This window comes from Cibotium barometz, chromosome 36, assembly GCF_041138505.1.
Source record: "Cibotium barometz isolate CiBa-2024 chromosome 36, ASM4113850v1, whole genome shotgun sequence".
Classification (NCBI taxonomy): Eukaryota; Viridiplantae; Streptophyta; class Polypodiopsida; order Cyatheales; family Cibotiaceae; genus Cibotium; species Cibotium barometz.
The window spans coordinates 22,880,927-22,897,034 of NC_141081.1; the positions used below are offsets into that span (position 1 = coordinate 22,880,927).

General features: G+C 44.4%; 1 protein-coding gene and 1 non-coding gene across 2 annotated transcripts in view; both read right to left on the reverse strand.

The window, feature by feature from the left end:
• Positions 1–7: 7 nt before the first annotated feature.
• LOC147617630 (alpha-L-arabinofuranosidase 1-like) overlaps positions 8–16,108 on the reverse strand; it is a 29,492-nt gene continuing 13,391 nt past the window's right edge. The window contains exons 3-19 of the mRNA XM_086775473.1: positions 15,738–15,782; positions 15,531–15,585; positions 14,767–14,963; positions 14,300–14,421; positions 13,739–13,895; positions 13,535–13,604; positions 13,305–13,450; positions 13,163–13,208; positions 6,478–6,530; positions 6,213–6,357; positions 5,989–6,107; positions 5,802–5,873; positions 5,593–5,696; positions 5,169–5,225; positions 4,861–5,068; positions 4,508–4,651; positions 8–461 (exon numbers count right to left, since the gene is read on the reverse strand). Of these exons, the coding sequence (XP_086631599.1) occupies positions 342–461; positions 4,508–4,651; positions 4,861–5,068; positions 5,169–5,225; positions 5,593–5,696; positions 5,802–5,873; positions 5,989–6,107; positions 6,213–6,357; positions 6,478–6,530; positions 13,163–13,208; positions 13,305–13,450; positions 13,535–13,604; positions 13,739–13,895; positions 14,300–14,421; positions 14,767–14,963; positions 15,531–15,585; positions 15,738–15,782 (1,860 nt within the window). The 3' untranslated portion in view covers positions 8–341. The remainder of the gene's footprint in view (positions 462–4,507; positions 4,652–4,860; positions 5,069–5,168; positions 5,226–5,592; positions 5,697–5,801; positions 5,874–5,988; positions 6,108–6,212; positions 6,358–6,477; positions 6,531–13,162; positions 13,209–13,304; positions 13,451–13,534; positions 13,605–13,738; positions 13,896–14,299; positions 14,422–14,766; positions 14,964–15,530; positions 15,586–15,737; positions 15,783–16,108) is intronic.
• TRNAR-ACG (transfer RNA arginine (anticodon ACG)) lies at positions 1,445–1,518 on the reverse strand. The gene has a single exon. It is a non-coding gene; the product is annotated as a tRNA-Arg (tRNA).

Sequence of the window (16,108 nt, forward strand, 5' to 3'; positions counted from 1 at the left end):
GACAAGATTAGCAATACAACCATACACTTTTGAACTCTGAAATGCTTACACATTTGAATCTGCTGTACTATGACAACCTTAGGGTGGATACAGAACCCCCAGGGGTGGGGCATTGGGCATGCAAGGTTGGCCATCTAATCCTAATGGGCAGGGGCCGTGATGGGTCCCCCATTCATTAATCCTAATGGGTAGGGGCCGTGATGGCCCCCCCATTCACAGCCTGGATAATTTCTGTATCCAACCATATTCATGCCTCATCCATTCATTATCCTTTTACAATGTGTTATGTAAAGGATTTGATGTTATTAGTAGATAGTGTTAGTCTATCTGTTTGTGATTACTCACATACTTTGGTGCAGTGGTGTGATGAGCTGAATTGTTATCAAATTTAAAGACAATGCAGGAATGTCCACGTCCATAACGGTTCCGGCATTGTGAAGGGCTTCCAGCTTGGGCACCACCTGAAAAGAATGACAATACTGTGTCACACTCGGCAGCACAACAAAGCATTTCTGGAACTATTTACATGATGTTCAGCAAGTAGAGGAGATTGAAATAACGATGGAAAAGAGTTGCAGAGACGCTGTGCAGAAGCTGCCACATTCACAAATTTGAAAAAATTACACTGGTGGTATTGTGATTGTAGGTGGGAAGCACCAATCATAATACCACCAGCCCTCCAACAACCCCCACTAGTGCAAGAATATTCTCACTGGGTGGGAACAGTCTCTATGACTTGGAAAATTTGCCCAAACTAAAAAAGCTGGGCCACTTTCTGTTAAACTATGACTGGATCCTCTTGAGCAGCACAAAAGGACCTGCTATTTATGTATAGACTAGAAGGTCAGCTGCAGTGAGCAAAAGCTTAGATAAAGTGCAGTTGGTCCTTGGCAACCATAAAGAACGACAGCATGCTCATTCTGCAGGTACGCACAATGGTAGGAAGTCCGTCTATTCTTCTATGTCACGGTGTCAGGATGACACAACAGCAGGAAGTGGAATACTCTACACTAAGACAACTATGTTGTGCAATGAGGTGTTGACAAATCAGCAATGCTAGAATCCTTGCAAATTGTACAGGTCACTTTTGACTGGGTGCTCCAGAATAAGCATAGCCAACACCAATGACAGACTAGGGAAAGGTCGTCGCCTTTCCCTAGAGGAGAAGGGGGCAACTGTCAGAGCCCCTTCTCCTCTAGGGATAGGCAACTGGCTACCTTTCCCGGCCGTCATGGCCTCCAAGACAATCATTTTAAAAATGAATGTAAATATTTCATCTAAAAATAGATGAATAGAATGCTCCTATCTCTTCTTTCTATTCTTCTTAATCACTGAGAAATTGAATCGAGGATCAAGCTCTACTCGGCTTTGGTCTACGCCCGAAATTACATGCCGACTCCCAAAACAAAATATAAGGGACATTTCATTTAGGGATGATTGATTGTGGGCGAGGAGGGATTCGAACCCCCGACACCGTGGTTCGTAGCCACGTGCTCTAATCCCCTGAGCTACAGGCCCCGCCTCCACTGGATCCGTTCCAGGAACCACTTTTCTGAAATAGACTGGAATAGAACCAACTTTTTTTATCTCTCCATCTATTACGGGTTGGTGAAGATGCGTAAGCTTAGGATTCTCCCTCAGACAAAAGAAAGGTAGGGCACTTTCTTCTCACTAAGTGAAGAGTGAAAGGAAGGATGTGCTAGATGGGGTTCTCGATAGAGACGACCATTACGAGAATGAACGGCATTCAGTATTCTCTTTTATCTATTTTATTTTATCCTGGCGTCGAGCTATTTTTCCGCAGAGCCCCCCCTGCAGTATCGTTACCGCGGTAGAGTAATCGCCGGTCAGCCACACGGCGGTGAATCCGTTCCCGGGCCTTGTACACACCGCCCGTCACACTATGGGAGCTGGCCATGCCCGAAGTCGTTAGCTTAACCGCAAGGAGGGGGATGCCTAAGGCAGGGCTAGTGACTGGAGTGAAGTCGTAACAAGGTAGCCGTACCGGAAGGTGCGGCTGGATCACCTCCTTTTCAGGGAGAGTTAATGCTTCTTTGGCACTCAGGTCTTATACTCACCGTTCCAAACCTCGAAACGAGAAAATCCACACATCTAACAGATGGGATTCTATTTGTGCGGTGAAGCAAGACCAAGTCCATGAGCTTATTCTCTCAGGTCGGAACAGGCTGGGAGTAATCCCCATACTTCCTCAGGAAAGTACGAGGGATGGATATGGGATGGGGGTTCCCCCGCTTTCAGTGTTGCGGGCCTCCCCCCCCTATCCTATTAGGTTCTTATTGTTTCGTCCTGACAGGCCTAGGGTTAGGGCTAGGAGGGACGTGTACTAACCCAAGATTAGGGTTAGAGTTAACCCAAAATTAGGGTAAGGGCTTAGCTGGGGCGTGGGGAGCTAGAGGGTTCACACGTGGTCTAAGGGTGCTAGCAGGATGAGGTCTAGATTGTATAATTAATAGCCTAGGGCCAATAATGGCTAAAAGCTTATAAATAAAGCAAGAAAGCTTAAAGCAAGGGCCAATAATAGCCAGGTTATTGCTATATTAGTGACCTTGGGGGCACTTATGAGTTATTGAGGAATCCATGCAGTACTACCAAGGGTGTGCAAGACCTCATGGCCATGGAGCTGCAAGGTGAGTGGTTCGGCCTAGTGGTATGGGACACTAGGTTAGGGCCATCGGTACCAAGCAGGCTCGTGGAGATCAGACCTCAGGCTCAGGGGTGGCTCGAGGCATTGAACCTATAGTTGGGTGGTGAGTCGCTGACCACAATCTATCACAGTCATGCGATGCACATGATGTCAGGTCTACGAAATCTCGTTAGGGTTTCGGTTTTTCTAGGCCACATAATCCTTGGGTGTGATCTATGTGGAGACTTCACCAACCAATGACCGTGGGGTTGTCAAGTGGTGTCAAGACTCAAGAGGCTAACTAAGAGGGAAACTTGCACACACATTGGTGGGTCCAGGAATGGCTCAATAGTCTTGCCTTTTCAGAGACCCTAAGTCGTGACACTTGTTTTCAAGTACTTTTTTGTACTTTTTTTAAAAATCCCTACTTAATAATTTCTAATTTTTCGAGGCCTTTACCGAACTATGATGTTGAGAGAGGAATTCAATTGCTTCAAGGTTGGGTTGTAGGGGGGGAAGTTGGCCATTCCACCTATAATCATGCTTAACGGGGGTTTTATGTGGGGTGTGCTTTGGTAGTATGGGACGCCAGAGTGTATTTCCATGTAGGATCTCCCAAAGCTTCAAAGGTTTCTTGTGTGGGACACTATGCTTTGGCATAGTTAACCTCTGGTAACTGTGAGGAGTGCTAGTTTGTGAGTAACAACAAGATAAGGATATTTCTTGGTTGTTTGAGCATTGGCATGTCACTTGTAGGGTGACATGTTTTATGATTCATCACACACTCTTGTGATGGCCAAATAATATTGATGCATAAGGCAGCCTCGGAATTGTACATGTTTTCCATGGGGTTATTTTGATTTCAAGACTTTGGAGTCATGTGGATTTTCCACCTGTTCGATGGGGTGTAACCCGTGGACTTTTAAGAGGTGGAAAATGTTATAACTATTGTCCTTCAAGATCTCTATTAATGGGACTGTGTGGACTTTTGGTATACTTAAGTTCATTCCAATTTGATGGGGCGAAAAGTAGCTAAAAGCCGTATGTTGTCTTCAAGCTATTCGAGAACATGGGACTTTTGCAGAAATTGATGGGGAGTTTTATTCTTGCCCTAAATTAGATGCAAGTATCTACCGGTTAGTGTGAAAACACAATCTCCGTTCAGTCTTAGATGAGGATTGGACAGGGGAGATCTTGTGGCTGGAATATTGTACTGGAAGTACATAGCACTAGGACTTGTTTCTGCATTAAGTGGACTAGTGTTTGCTGACAACTAATGCAGGACGTCATTTGGTATGACATGTGAGTTGCATTGTGGGTCTACGTTAAGGTAGAGCTTGTTGCACTTTAAGACTGGATGTCCTATTGTGATTCAGCTCTTGGATGAGAGTTGGATCGCAAAAATATGCATCCTAATTGTATGGGCAGGATTGTTTTTCCCATGACGGCTGCAATTTTTGGAGAACCCTCTTGTGGTATTGCTATTTTCATAGCTTGTAGCAGCCAGAAGAGAAGCAAAGGGGTCTGAAGTGTAAGAGCCTATATTCCTGGGCCCTTCATGCTAGCAAGGGTGGGATTGCTAATAGGTCATCAAGATGACGGCTGTAACTAGAAATAATGAAGATAATACCCATTAAATATCCCACACGAGAATGATACAACAGATCCAAAGCATTGCTCTTAACACACAAATCACACACACAAGGCTGAAGCATAAAACATGATGGAAACATAAAATAGTTAGTGCCAGCCTCTTGAAGTCCAAGTTGAGCAGTTTACAAATGGAAACACAAGGAAAATAAGGTGCGCGCGCACGTGTGTGTGTGTGTGTGTGAGAGAGAGAGAGAGAGGTGCATTGCATACCTTTTGCATTTGGCTGAAGCTGTTCTCATCCATGATACTTTGAGATGTCAATCTTGTGACCGTCCCCTCCCCATTTATCTCATCTGAGAGTAGGCCATAGATACCAAGTTGGACTGTCGTATTATCTTTTCCAAAATTCACTACCTGCATGTACAGTGCACAATCAAACAACATATTAGAATACGAGACCTAACCATCACATTAAGACTCTTTACAGGCAAAGCCTGACATGTTGGTTTTGGCCAGTGGAGATCACCCACCCACCCAAGGGACATGGGGTGGTCGAGATGGAACCCTGCAATGGGTGGTTGTTAGATCTAGTCAATAGGTAATGCTCAGAGTAAAAGTAAAACCTTTATATCAAGATACTCTAAATCACCCTCATCATCAAATCTTCTGACAGCAGATGCAGCTAGCACATTGGATGCACTGTTCTCCCCTGCTGTGATGAGGGAAGGAAGGAGACTTGCCCCGCTTGAATCTTTGAAAAAGGTCTGTACCAAATAGCTGGGTGTGCCATAGCTTTGCCACGAATTGAAAACAATAGCATCAGGATTCCACCTGCACACAAAGGTTAGGAAATTTTAAAAAGCTAGAGCAATTCAAAGACTGATATGCTACTTATAGTACTTAAAACACAACATCAACCACCCCAACTTACCTTCTGTCATTATTGTTGACAAAAAGCGGTGCATAGCTTGCCATTTCTACCACATCACTGTCCAAAAAAAGTGAAAAAACTCAGTACAATTAAATTTAGCATTGCACTGAAACAAATGAATGATACCACCTCAATGCACAAGAGAGCTTTTTTATCAGGTCTACTTACACTCTCAACCTTTATGGAAGGTTTCATTTATTAGCTTCTATGTATTTGAATAAAGAGTAAATTTGCTCAATAATCATGTTACAAGTATGTATACTCAAAATATGAGATAATGTATGTATGTATGTGCATGGATGCATGCATGGCATGGGCGTGGGCAGGTGCGTACGTGCATCTGCATGTGTGTGTGAGCGTGTGTGCTCACAAAAAACATGTAAAATTCTACACACAGGTCACATGAGGATTTTCTTAATATCACCTATTCTTTTCTATGCCTATCAGGAAACCGGCTTCAGCTAGAGCTGCATACAGGCTCCCTGTCCCAGCATCTTGGCCAGTTACTGCATATTCGCTCACAAAAGCCTGCAATGTAATTAGAGTTTTGGAAAAGGAATCCATTAAGGCGGAACTATTCCATAACTACAGACGTGTCAGCACAAGGTGTAACTTGAGTTGTGCCGATGGTACCTTTGGACCAGTTCTGATTGTGTTGTCAAATTGATGAGCCATTGCAAAAAGATGAGTGGCCGAAGTGTAAATCTGTCAGCATAAAAGTGTTACAATTCCACTGCACCCTATGGGACGACTTAGGGGACTGCAAAAAAGGTGGCCTGTATTTACTGAAACTATATAAGGTCGTGGAAAGACACCGTACATGAAAATCATACATATCTGCTGGATGATCCAATTGTTTAGATGATCCATCACAATTAGATATGGTTGAAATGTCCGGATATGCCGTCTTGATTGCTTCATAAAACTTCAAATAGTTGCCTGCCATGAACCCCCATAATCTATCAATACATAAAATAAGTACTCTTAATAAATATCCTGCTGCCTGCATGCATTATTGAAAACAAGGTTAAGGGAAAAAAATACCTAAATAATATTGTTTCCCACAATCTTCATTTCCAATTGCTACATACTTTAGTGAAAAGGGTTCGGGATGGCCCATTGAAGACCGGACAGCACCCCATGTGGAATTGGTAGGACCCCTTGCAAACTCTATACCGTTTAGTACATCCTGCAATAGAATTCATGCATATATTACCAAAAATAAAATAAAATCAAACATACACAAAATATCCACATAAATCTCGCCTTGTGTGTACAGAGTGCCGAGGCACACCATCAAACAGAATACCTCTATAAAAGGCTGAATCACTGATGATGAAACTTCGTCGGTATGACTTATGCCTGAAAAACCATTTGATACAAAACATGAGATAATTGCCCTTGCTTTGCACTGTCAAATTGGAATAACCAGATCACAGTAAGTTATGGGGCTGACCAATGCATTTCCAATCATAAGCAACTAGACCACAGTAAATTAATGGCTCACTACACAAAAAACCTCTTGTGACACACCTCACCTATAGTACAGGTCGCACAAGTGGTTTGGCCAGGCGGGCAGCCGCTAGTGCCATGTGGCAGGCTGCTTGACACGAGGCGAGTCAGGCAGCAGGCTGACAGCATATATGCTGGCCGACCAGCAATAGGGATACGTATGTATACATGAGTAGCAAAATCGTCATAATCATCTCCATTCCTCAGCGATCAGCACTTACAATGTGTCTTTCTGCAGTACACGCTGGTCAAGGAGATCGATGGATACAGATTTGGTCCAGCTCTTCTAAGGAGTGTTGTTCTTGGTTCTGCTTTCTTCCTTCAAGGTGCATTGGAGTTGGTGTTCTCTCCATGGACTACGGAAGGATACTTGTCACCATTTGGTCCCTCCACCAGTCTTGACTAGTGTTTCACACACACTGAGTGGAACCAAGGTGTGAATGGGGATTTTCCACAGAAGAAAGCTAAAGCATTTTACTGGCATGGTTTGGCCTGAAAGATGGCCATATAGCATGAGCAGCATGGGATTTTATTCATCAAAGTGACTTATAATATTTATAAGTCGGTGTGTTCATATATCATTAACGATGGGTTGGACATATTATTATTTTTGGCCTTGGACACGTGGACAAAAGGAGGAGCCTAGATGAAACTTGGGCATCAAGCCAGGAAAAGCATAAAAGTTGATATTTTTGGGCTAAAACTTGGAGTACAAGCCAAGAAAAGCTTAAAGTTGATATATTTGGGCAAGTTCAGCTATTTTGGGCCAAAAGGAAAAGCACATGCTATTTTTGAGCTTATCAAATTTATAAAAGCAGGGATTTGGGGCTGATTTGATGCACATCCCTCTGGGGTCTTCTTCTCTGCTAGTCGACTACATTTCTCTCTCTCCTTTGCTGGTCGACTTCCTCCATGGCTGGCCGACTTGCTCTATGCCCTCTACAAGGCTGGTCGACTCGCTCCATACTCTCTACTGGGCTGGTCGACTTCTTCCAAACCTCCCACAGAGCTGGTCGACTTCCTCCAGGATAGCCATATGGCTGGTCAGTTTCTCCCAGAACCTGACAGGGCTGATTGACTCCTCTTTGGGACTGTTTTTGGAGGAATCTAGGACAGTTTTGAGAGTTCTTCTGGGGCTGGTTTATGGACTGTTTTTGGGGCTGATTTGAGAGCTCCTCTGGGGCTGATTTATGCTCTGTTTTGGGGCTGATTTGGGAGATTTGTGTTGATGCTTTGTGGAAAATCCGGTGCTGTGTGCACCCCCACCTTGGAATCTTGTAAAAGCTTATGTGTGAATAAAGTTGTTCCTACTAGGGGCCAGCCATTCCGGCTCAATGCGGTGTTTTTATATTGTTTATGGTTCTTCCGTTGTATTGCAGTGTGAATGGAATGTGAGCCTTCGCGAGACGGAAACTAATCTCGAAGTGTTCTTGATCTTGGGTACAATGGATGAGCTTTGCCTAGATCTTTTCTTTCTATGAGAGGGAACTTTATATGGACACCGTGCAACTGAGGGCAACTGCAACACAAGTGGGGGAGAATGTGACTGTCACATGCATCCCGCACTTAGATGCCACGTAGACATATCTGTCCAGAAGGTGCAGGACCTGGGATGGTGAACTGGTCCCATGTGAGCCCAGTCCGGGACGAGTCGGCCAGGGATCCATCTCAGTCGTCTGAGGTCAGGTGTGCATTGTCCTGCACATGAGTCCAAGGTCAGGTGTGCACTGTCCTGCACAAGAAACAGTGCCAGTCCGCGCTGTAAGTCTCCCTCTGGAATGATGTCAGTGATTCTGTGTATCTGGTATGGTACCGGATGCCACATCACTATGTAGTTAGTTAGAGTTTGCTTTTAGAACAAGGGGCCAGCCCATAGGGCTACCCCAAGTCTTAGTGTGGGCATGGGGATGGTGTGCAACCACCCCCATGAGGGCCAGGAAGGCCCTGGCCGAACCCACCAGCCATGGAGGGGCTGTAGGACAGCCCCAGGGGCATGCCAGGGGCAGCCGACAGTCCATGAAGCAATTATTGGGCTGTAAGGCAGGTACGGGGCAGCCCATACAGGCTGCCCAGCCTCAGGGTACTTGCAAAATCAGTGCCCAGCCCATCTGGAATCAGGCACATGATGACCAGCCACTTAGGGAATGATGCGCAGCATTTTGTGTGTTTTTTCCTCATTTAATGCTATTATTCAGTCGTGGGACAGTATGAATGCTAGCCACCTGGTTTAGAACTGGCCAATTGCTTGTTAGAAGAAGTATAAATAGGTGAGCCCACAATCCCATTAGTTCATCTCATTTTTCACCAAGAGCTCAAGCATACAAGGGCTAGACAAGCCAAGGAGGTGCTAAGCAAAGGGGTGAAGGACTGCAGGTCAAGGGCAGAGTTTTCTCAGCCAAGAAAGGTCAAGATTTCTGTATTTTCTTTTTCAGATTCACATCATTCTAATAAAGCAAATACACCATCCGTGGTAGGGACCCAATACTGTGTCCTCTCCATCTCTCCCTCTCTCTCTCTCTATTTTCTGCACATCTTCATTCAGTTTGTGCATTAATTCCATCGCGAAAAGAGTGTTGATTTTTGAGCATTGAAGTTACCAATCCTCTCCGAAGCTTCCACATGTTACAGTGGTATCAGAGCCTACTTCAAGTGCAAGGATTCAGCAAAGAAACCAGAATTTTTTCTCGCTCGTGTGGTTGGTTTTTAGACGCCGGTGGACTACCCTTTTCGGAGTGACTCCTGTCCCTCGAAGGACGGTTGGTTTTCAGCCTCCGGACGTCTCCCACACAGATAGTGGATGGTCAGATTGCGTTCCGGAAAGGAAGTGCATTTTCCTGCTATGGCGAGCCTCGACAACGAGAGAGACTAAGAACCATGGGACCAGAGTGCACCAGGCAGCCCAGCTAGGGCACCAGGCGTGTTACAGATATGTTCCAGCAGATGATGTGAGCGATCGCAGACTAGATAACCAAGTTGGACGAGCAGAAGGCGCAGATCTTGGCTCTGGAAGAGCGTACCCGTTCTTCAGCGCCGCGTTTTCCATCTCCTCCTCCCTCTCCTTCCGTATCCCAGATAGTTAGAAAAACAGATACTGACAGAGTGATCTTAGCCAGTTGGTACTTGGAAGGTGAGGCCATTCCTTGGTGGACTCAGTGGGCTCATGCCCACACCAGATTAGGTGTGGCAACTTATGTGTGGGACGAGTTTGTCCGCGACCTTAAGCAGCGGTTTCTACCGCCCCACTACCTTGAGCGACTCGAAGACGAGTTCAGGGGAGCGCATCAAAACGCGCAACCAGTCCGATCTGCTAAAGGGTGTGAAGACAAGAAGGCAAAAGATTCGAATGACTCCACGAGCGTTGGAGGCATTCAAGAACCTCAAGGTGGCTTTATCAAAAGCGCCTTGTTTAGCACTTGCCTCGTGGGACGAACCATTTCAGGTGATCACCGATGCGAGTAACATCGCAATTGGAGGTGTATTGCAACAGAATGGTCATCCAGTAGCTTACATGTCTCGTAAGTTACTGCCCGCAGAGAAAAACTACTCAATCTATGATCGTGAACTCCTAGCAATTATACAGGCCTTGAAACATTGGAAACATTTTCATTATGGCCGTGACTTTGAGGTTCGCACTGAACATCAGACATTACGCTGGATTCAGACAATGCCAAGTGCACAGTGGAGTGATCGACAACACCGCTGGAATCAGATATTCCAGTAATTCGGTGGTATGATTGAGTACCTTCCAGGAAAGGCCAATCCAGTGGCCGATGCTTTGAGCAGGAAGGGACAGGTGACTACGATTTAAACCACTAGACTCGATCTGGTTGATACAAGACTAGATGACATGAAGCACACGTACGCGGATTCCGAGGAATTCGGTACACAGTGGGAACATGCATTGGAGGCCATAGGACCATGCCACTTTCTGATACGCGATGGTTGGCTTTTCTACAAAGGCCGACTGTGTGTCATGAAGTCGTTCGGGGCAGCTCTTCTCCATGATGCCCATGATGCCATTACAGGTGGTCATAGGGTCATGAATTTGACTCTAGAGAAATTGGAACGGCAATATTATTGGCCAAAGATGAGGCGAGATGTGTTTACATATGTACAGCGCTGTGATATTTGTCAAAAGGTGAAAGCTCCTCGCGGAAAGAAGATAGGGTTATTACAGCCCTTGCCAATTCCTGAGGGTCCTTTCCAAGATATTTCGATGGACTTTGTCACGAATCTGCCTCCCAGTCCGAGTAAGCGTAATACGCATTGCTTAACTATTGTTGATAGATTTACAAATTTGTTATGCTTATTCCTTGCAGGGCCAATGTGACCGCCGAGGATGTTGCCCAGTTGTTCATTCGGCATTGGTACCCGATTGGTGGGATTCCTAGGAAAATAGTGTCAGACCGAGATGCCAAGTTTACTAGTCATTTTTGGAGGGCATTGTTTGATAACTTTGGTACTAAGTTGAATTTTTTCAATGCGTTCCACCCACAGACGGACGGCCAGACAGAGATATACAACCAGTTGGCCTTTGATGTGCTGAAGTGTTATGTCCACGATCAGCAAGGTAAGTGCGAATCTTATTTGCCTTTAGTTCAAGCTGTTTTGAATGATTCTTTTTCTTCAGCTATTGACAGGACTCCATATGAGGCAGCATTTGGAAGACCTTTCCAGTCATTGTTGACCAGGACCTCGTCTTCAGTACCTGAAGTGAACAGAGTGACGGAGTCTTACCACGAGATTTTAGAGTCAGTAAAAAAGACAGATTGGCTAAAGCGCAAGAGGCCTACACTTGACAGGCCAATAAAGACCAAAGGGATATGAAGTTTTCAGAAGGGGATTGGGTTTATCTTCGGACTATGAAGCAAAGGTTGAAACAGGTGGGCAAGCGATGCCCAAAGTTGTCTTTCAGGAGCTTCGGACCTTTTCCCATCAGGAAAAAGATTGATGAGGTGTCTATGCAGTTAAAGCTACCTCCGAGTTGGACTATGCACGAAGTGTTTCACGTCAGTTGGTTAAAGCCATATGCAAGTCCTATCCCTTCAGAAGTAATATGGTTTATATTGTTGACTCCGCATTTCTACAGCTATATGCCGGCTGAATTTTATGGTTGCCTCATGTTGGGCTGTGTTATGGCTTTTGTATATGGATAATCCGGCATCTCCGGCATCTCCCGTGGGGAGAGTAAGGCCCTCAAAGCTTGTACATGATATTTTCTCCTTGGGTGATAAAATACTTCAAAGGGAGGAGGGTGGGGCGGGCATTCTGGCCTCTATGCGGTGTCACATGTGCAAGCTCCATTTGCAGCATTTGTGGATGTTTTGTCTAGCTTTTATGTTTTATGCAAAGTGATGATGGATATCTGTTAAGGCTGTGGCCATGTTTAAATGTTTTAATATGCATTGATGGTATCAACAAATTTGTCAAAGGCCCTAGTCCCCCAAGCACCGCGTGTTTCATTCTGCATTTTGAAAACGCCTTTGGAGCAGCTTACACCCCTGCAAGATCTCCTATTTTCTCTGGCTCGTAGTTCGTCAAGGTCTTGCCATGGGGACATGGTCAGCTTCTATGGGTTGGCCAGCGAGTTCCCAATGTGGCGCTCTTTGGGAGATCCAGTGCCCCTGTTTGTGGGATTGCACTGCTTGGTAGAGCACCAGCTAGAACAAGGAATCCAAAACTCTCGCAGTATTTCACCATCAGCGATGGGCCTGCTGGCAGGTTTGTACACCTCTTCACCCCGGAACAACCACTTCCTCACTTGGGGTGTAATTGCCCGGTCAAAGGAGACCTGGACTGCCCCCCACTATGAGGACCAGTTTGTCCTACCAGGAGCTGACTGCTACGATAGCCTGGTGCTATGAGATACTGGGATACATCCATGCCATGCCGGAAGCATGAGCCCATTGAGAGATTGTGAACGCTCCCACATAGTCAGTTCATGCTTTCTAGACTGAACTCATTCTTACCCTCCATGGCAGATGGGAGTACCTCCATGGCAGCTCTTGCAGTATTCCACCGACAGCAACGGGCCTGCTGGCAGGTTTGTATACATCTTCACCCCAGAACAACCACTTCCTCATTTGGGGTGTAATTGCCTGGTCAATGGAGACCTGGACTTCCCCCCACTATGAGGACCAGTTTGTCCTACCAGGAGCTGACTACTACGATAGCCGGTGCTATGAGATACTGGGATACATCCATACCATGCTGGACACATGAGCCCACCATTGAGGGTTTATGAACGCTCCCACATAGTCAGTTCATGCTTTGTAGCCTGAACTCATTCTTACCCTCCATGCCAGATGGGAGCACCTCCTTGGCAGCTCTAGAGCCATGCAAGAATGGCAAACAGCTTTTTTACACATCTGGAGCCCTGGAACAAGGATGGGATTGCTTCTCCCCCCCAAACTTCAACATGTAACCTCCCTAACCACGATAAAATATTGAGAAATGCTTCTGTAAGTGAGCCAGTTGCTAACCATTATTGAAGACCCAAATGGGTGCTGCATTCAAATCTTCAGCCAGCTGTTACCAAATATTTACAAAAGGGTCAGTACCTGTAAAAGAAGAAGAAGAAGAAGAAGAAGAAAGAGATTACCCAAATTCAGGTATCAATAATACCTGAAGAAATTCGAAGTAACCAAGTCCGTCATCTGTCCAGTAGCCCCAAACGTCCCCAAAGTGTCCAGGTCTTTCCTCCCAAGGCCCGATAGATTGGCGCCATCGAAACGCGTTCCTCAACCAGCCACCCTCAACAAAACACCCACCTGTGGAAGATACTGATGTTTACATTTATTTATTTTTTTAAAACACAATGGCTTAAGTGATTAAAAGAACGAGATAAATGTCACCTGGAAATCTAATAAACCGTGGTTTTAAAGCCTCAAGCATAAGGGCAAGATCCTTGCGGCAGCCATGGCCCTGCACAATGTTGAAGAAACAATGACACCTCTCCATGAACAAAGTATGCTATGTGTCCGCTCCAGTTCTACATTTTGAATAATGCATCAGAAGAGAATATGCGTGGACTTCCAATCCAAAGTTTGTTATGCTACCTTGTACGTGTCAGAGGGCATGGCTGAGACTTGGTCTAACCAAAAAACTCCTCTTTGGGCTCCTGTCAATGAAAGCCTCCCATAGTGGTCCGTATCAGTAGGAAGCAAGAGAAGCTCTTGTTTACTCCAAGTTTGAGTGCCATTTGATGCCTCCAATCTGTCGAAAATAGAGCAGTTTTTTTTAATCTCAGATGGAAGCTTTAATGTTTTAAAAATCATCCACATGAATCTTTAAAGAAACAGACGCACACATGCAAACACATACTCCACAGAGGTGGGGGGGATATCCCAGCAGTAAGGGCTCTTGCCATACACCGCGACGGCTTGGGTTCAATACTCGCCCCCTCCTCCTGCATGCCTAAATGGCATGTGGTCTGTCCATTCCCTCACTAAAAATAAAATAAAAAATATCCCTCGCGACACCCCAAAAAAAACAAAAAACAAAAAAAAAAACATACTCCACACACACACACACACAATAAAGAAACGCTGTTGAGTAGCTATTGAGAACTATACATGAAAAGTCATGAGGCATCATTTATTTGAAAGTCATGGGCTTACATGATGTAGTTTTGAGCTAATGTCTTTTGTCCATCTGAAGAAGTGAAAGCAATGGAGATATTCATATCCTCTAAAGAACATGCCCAAAACACCACTTTGTACTGTGAGCCAGCTATAATATTCTGCATGACAAAAACCTTAGTAGTTAGGATATGAACACAGTAAGATGTCACATGAAGATCTAAGAAATTAATACCACCCTATCAGTGAAGCACTTGATTCAATGACCAACACTTTAAGTTAATTGTCTTCAAGTTGAAACTGATATCATCCCCATTAGCGTGTTCATGCCATCACCATTATGATCAATTACCCACAATTTTCTAATTAAAGCGCAATAGACTAAAATGGACAAAAACCAAAATTGTGGATTCAATATAAGGATAAACGCAGCCAAAAATGAGCAAAATCCACCATTTCTAAGTAGTGGGAAATGCAAATGACAATGAGGATGATCAAGAAGATACCATTCCCCAGTAGCCTGGATTGTACACTCCGACCCCATTTTGGGGACATGAGTCACATAGAATTTCCACCCGGAGAGCTGTCGGATTCCGCTCGAATATTGACAACCGCTCTGTTTCAAGCCGCACCGACGTCTCGTCTCCAATAACTGACCAGGGGGCAATATTTGAAGGAGTACTTTGCCCACCAGCTTCAAAACCTGGTTACACAGTCCCCAATCAAAAAAGTAATCATACTCAAGGAACACCGGAACACGCACACAACTTCAACCACCAAGGCAAAAAGGAGAACCAGGCAAACTTTTACATGTTATTTAACCCTTTGGTATCCATAAGGAATGCACCAACCTGTGATGGTAGTGAGTAGTTACACAATTTTAGCATTCTTTTATGTGCTAAAATCTCTTAAGCCTCTAGAAATCGTGGAGTGAAGTAGCCTTCAAATATTGGCAACAAAATATAAAACAGTTTTTTAATAAAATTCTTAATTTTACTTCACTGTTTTTACAAGCACATAAGCTAGCCTCTATCAAACAAAAAAGGGGGGGGGAAATGGCAGATGCAGGCAACAAAAAAATGAGACACACTCTAAAAAGATGCCATTTTTTTTTCTTGAATATATGCTGCTAGTATATGTACTCATTTACAAAAAGGATATCTTTTTTTAAAATATTTTATGAAGAAATATCTCATTTTTTATGAAGAAATAGCTCATTTTTTATGAAGAAATAGCTCATTTTTTTAAAAATATTTTATGTACTACTAACCTCTATTGGCAACAAGTTCAGCCCACAATCCACCAGCACCAGCATGGTTAATCTCCTGCAAGGTTCAAAGAAGTAGAGATTTATGTTGGTTAATTTCTATGGGGCTTTGGGGGAAATTTTCGTGTACTCGGGAAAATAATTTGCACAATTAACTCTAGATTTCAATTCAGAAAAAGAAAATGTTTGCTATTATTTTATTTGGCTCACCTCGAAGAAAATCCCAAAGAGGGTGGAGGGAATGGAGCGGCCACTCTGAGAGGCGTCCACAGTGAGGTTAAATTGCGCATTAGAAGGGAAAGGCAAAATTAATAGAATTAATGACAACGCGAGAAACCTAATTTTCCCCATTTTTGCCTTCCTTGTGGCCCAAATTAGTGTATCTTTAATCCCCCCCCCCCAAAAAAAAAAGAAAAGGAAATACAAAATACAATTATAATATTCTAAATGGGAAATCAGCAGAATTTAGCCAAATTGCAGTGGGCTATTATCAAATCACAGATCGCCCAACTGCAGGATTCCGGCCAATTTCTCCATGATGCTAATCACCCAAATGGCAGTGTATACAAGCAAAGCATAAC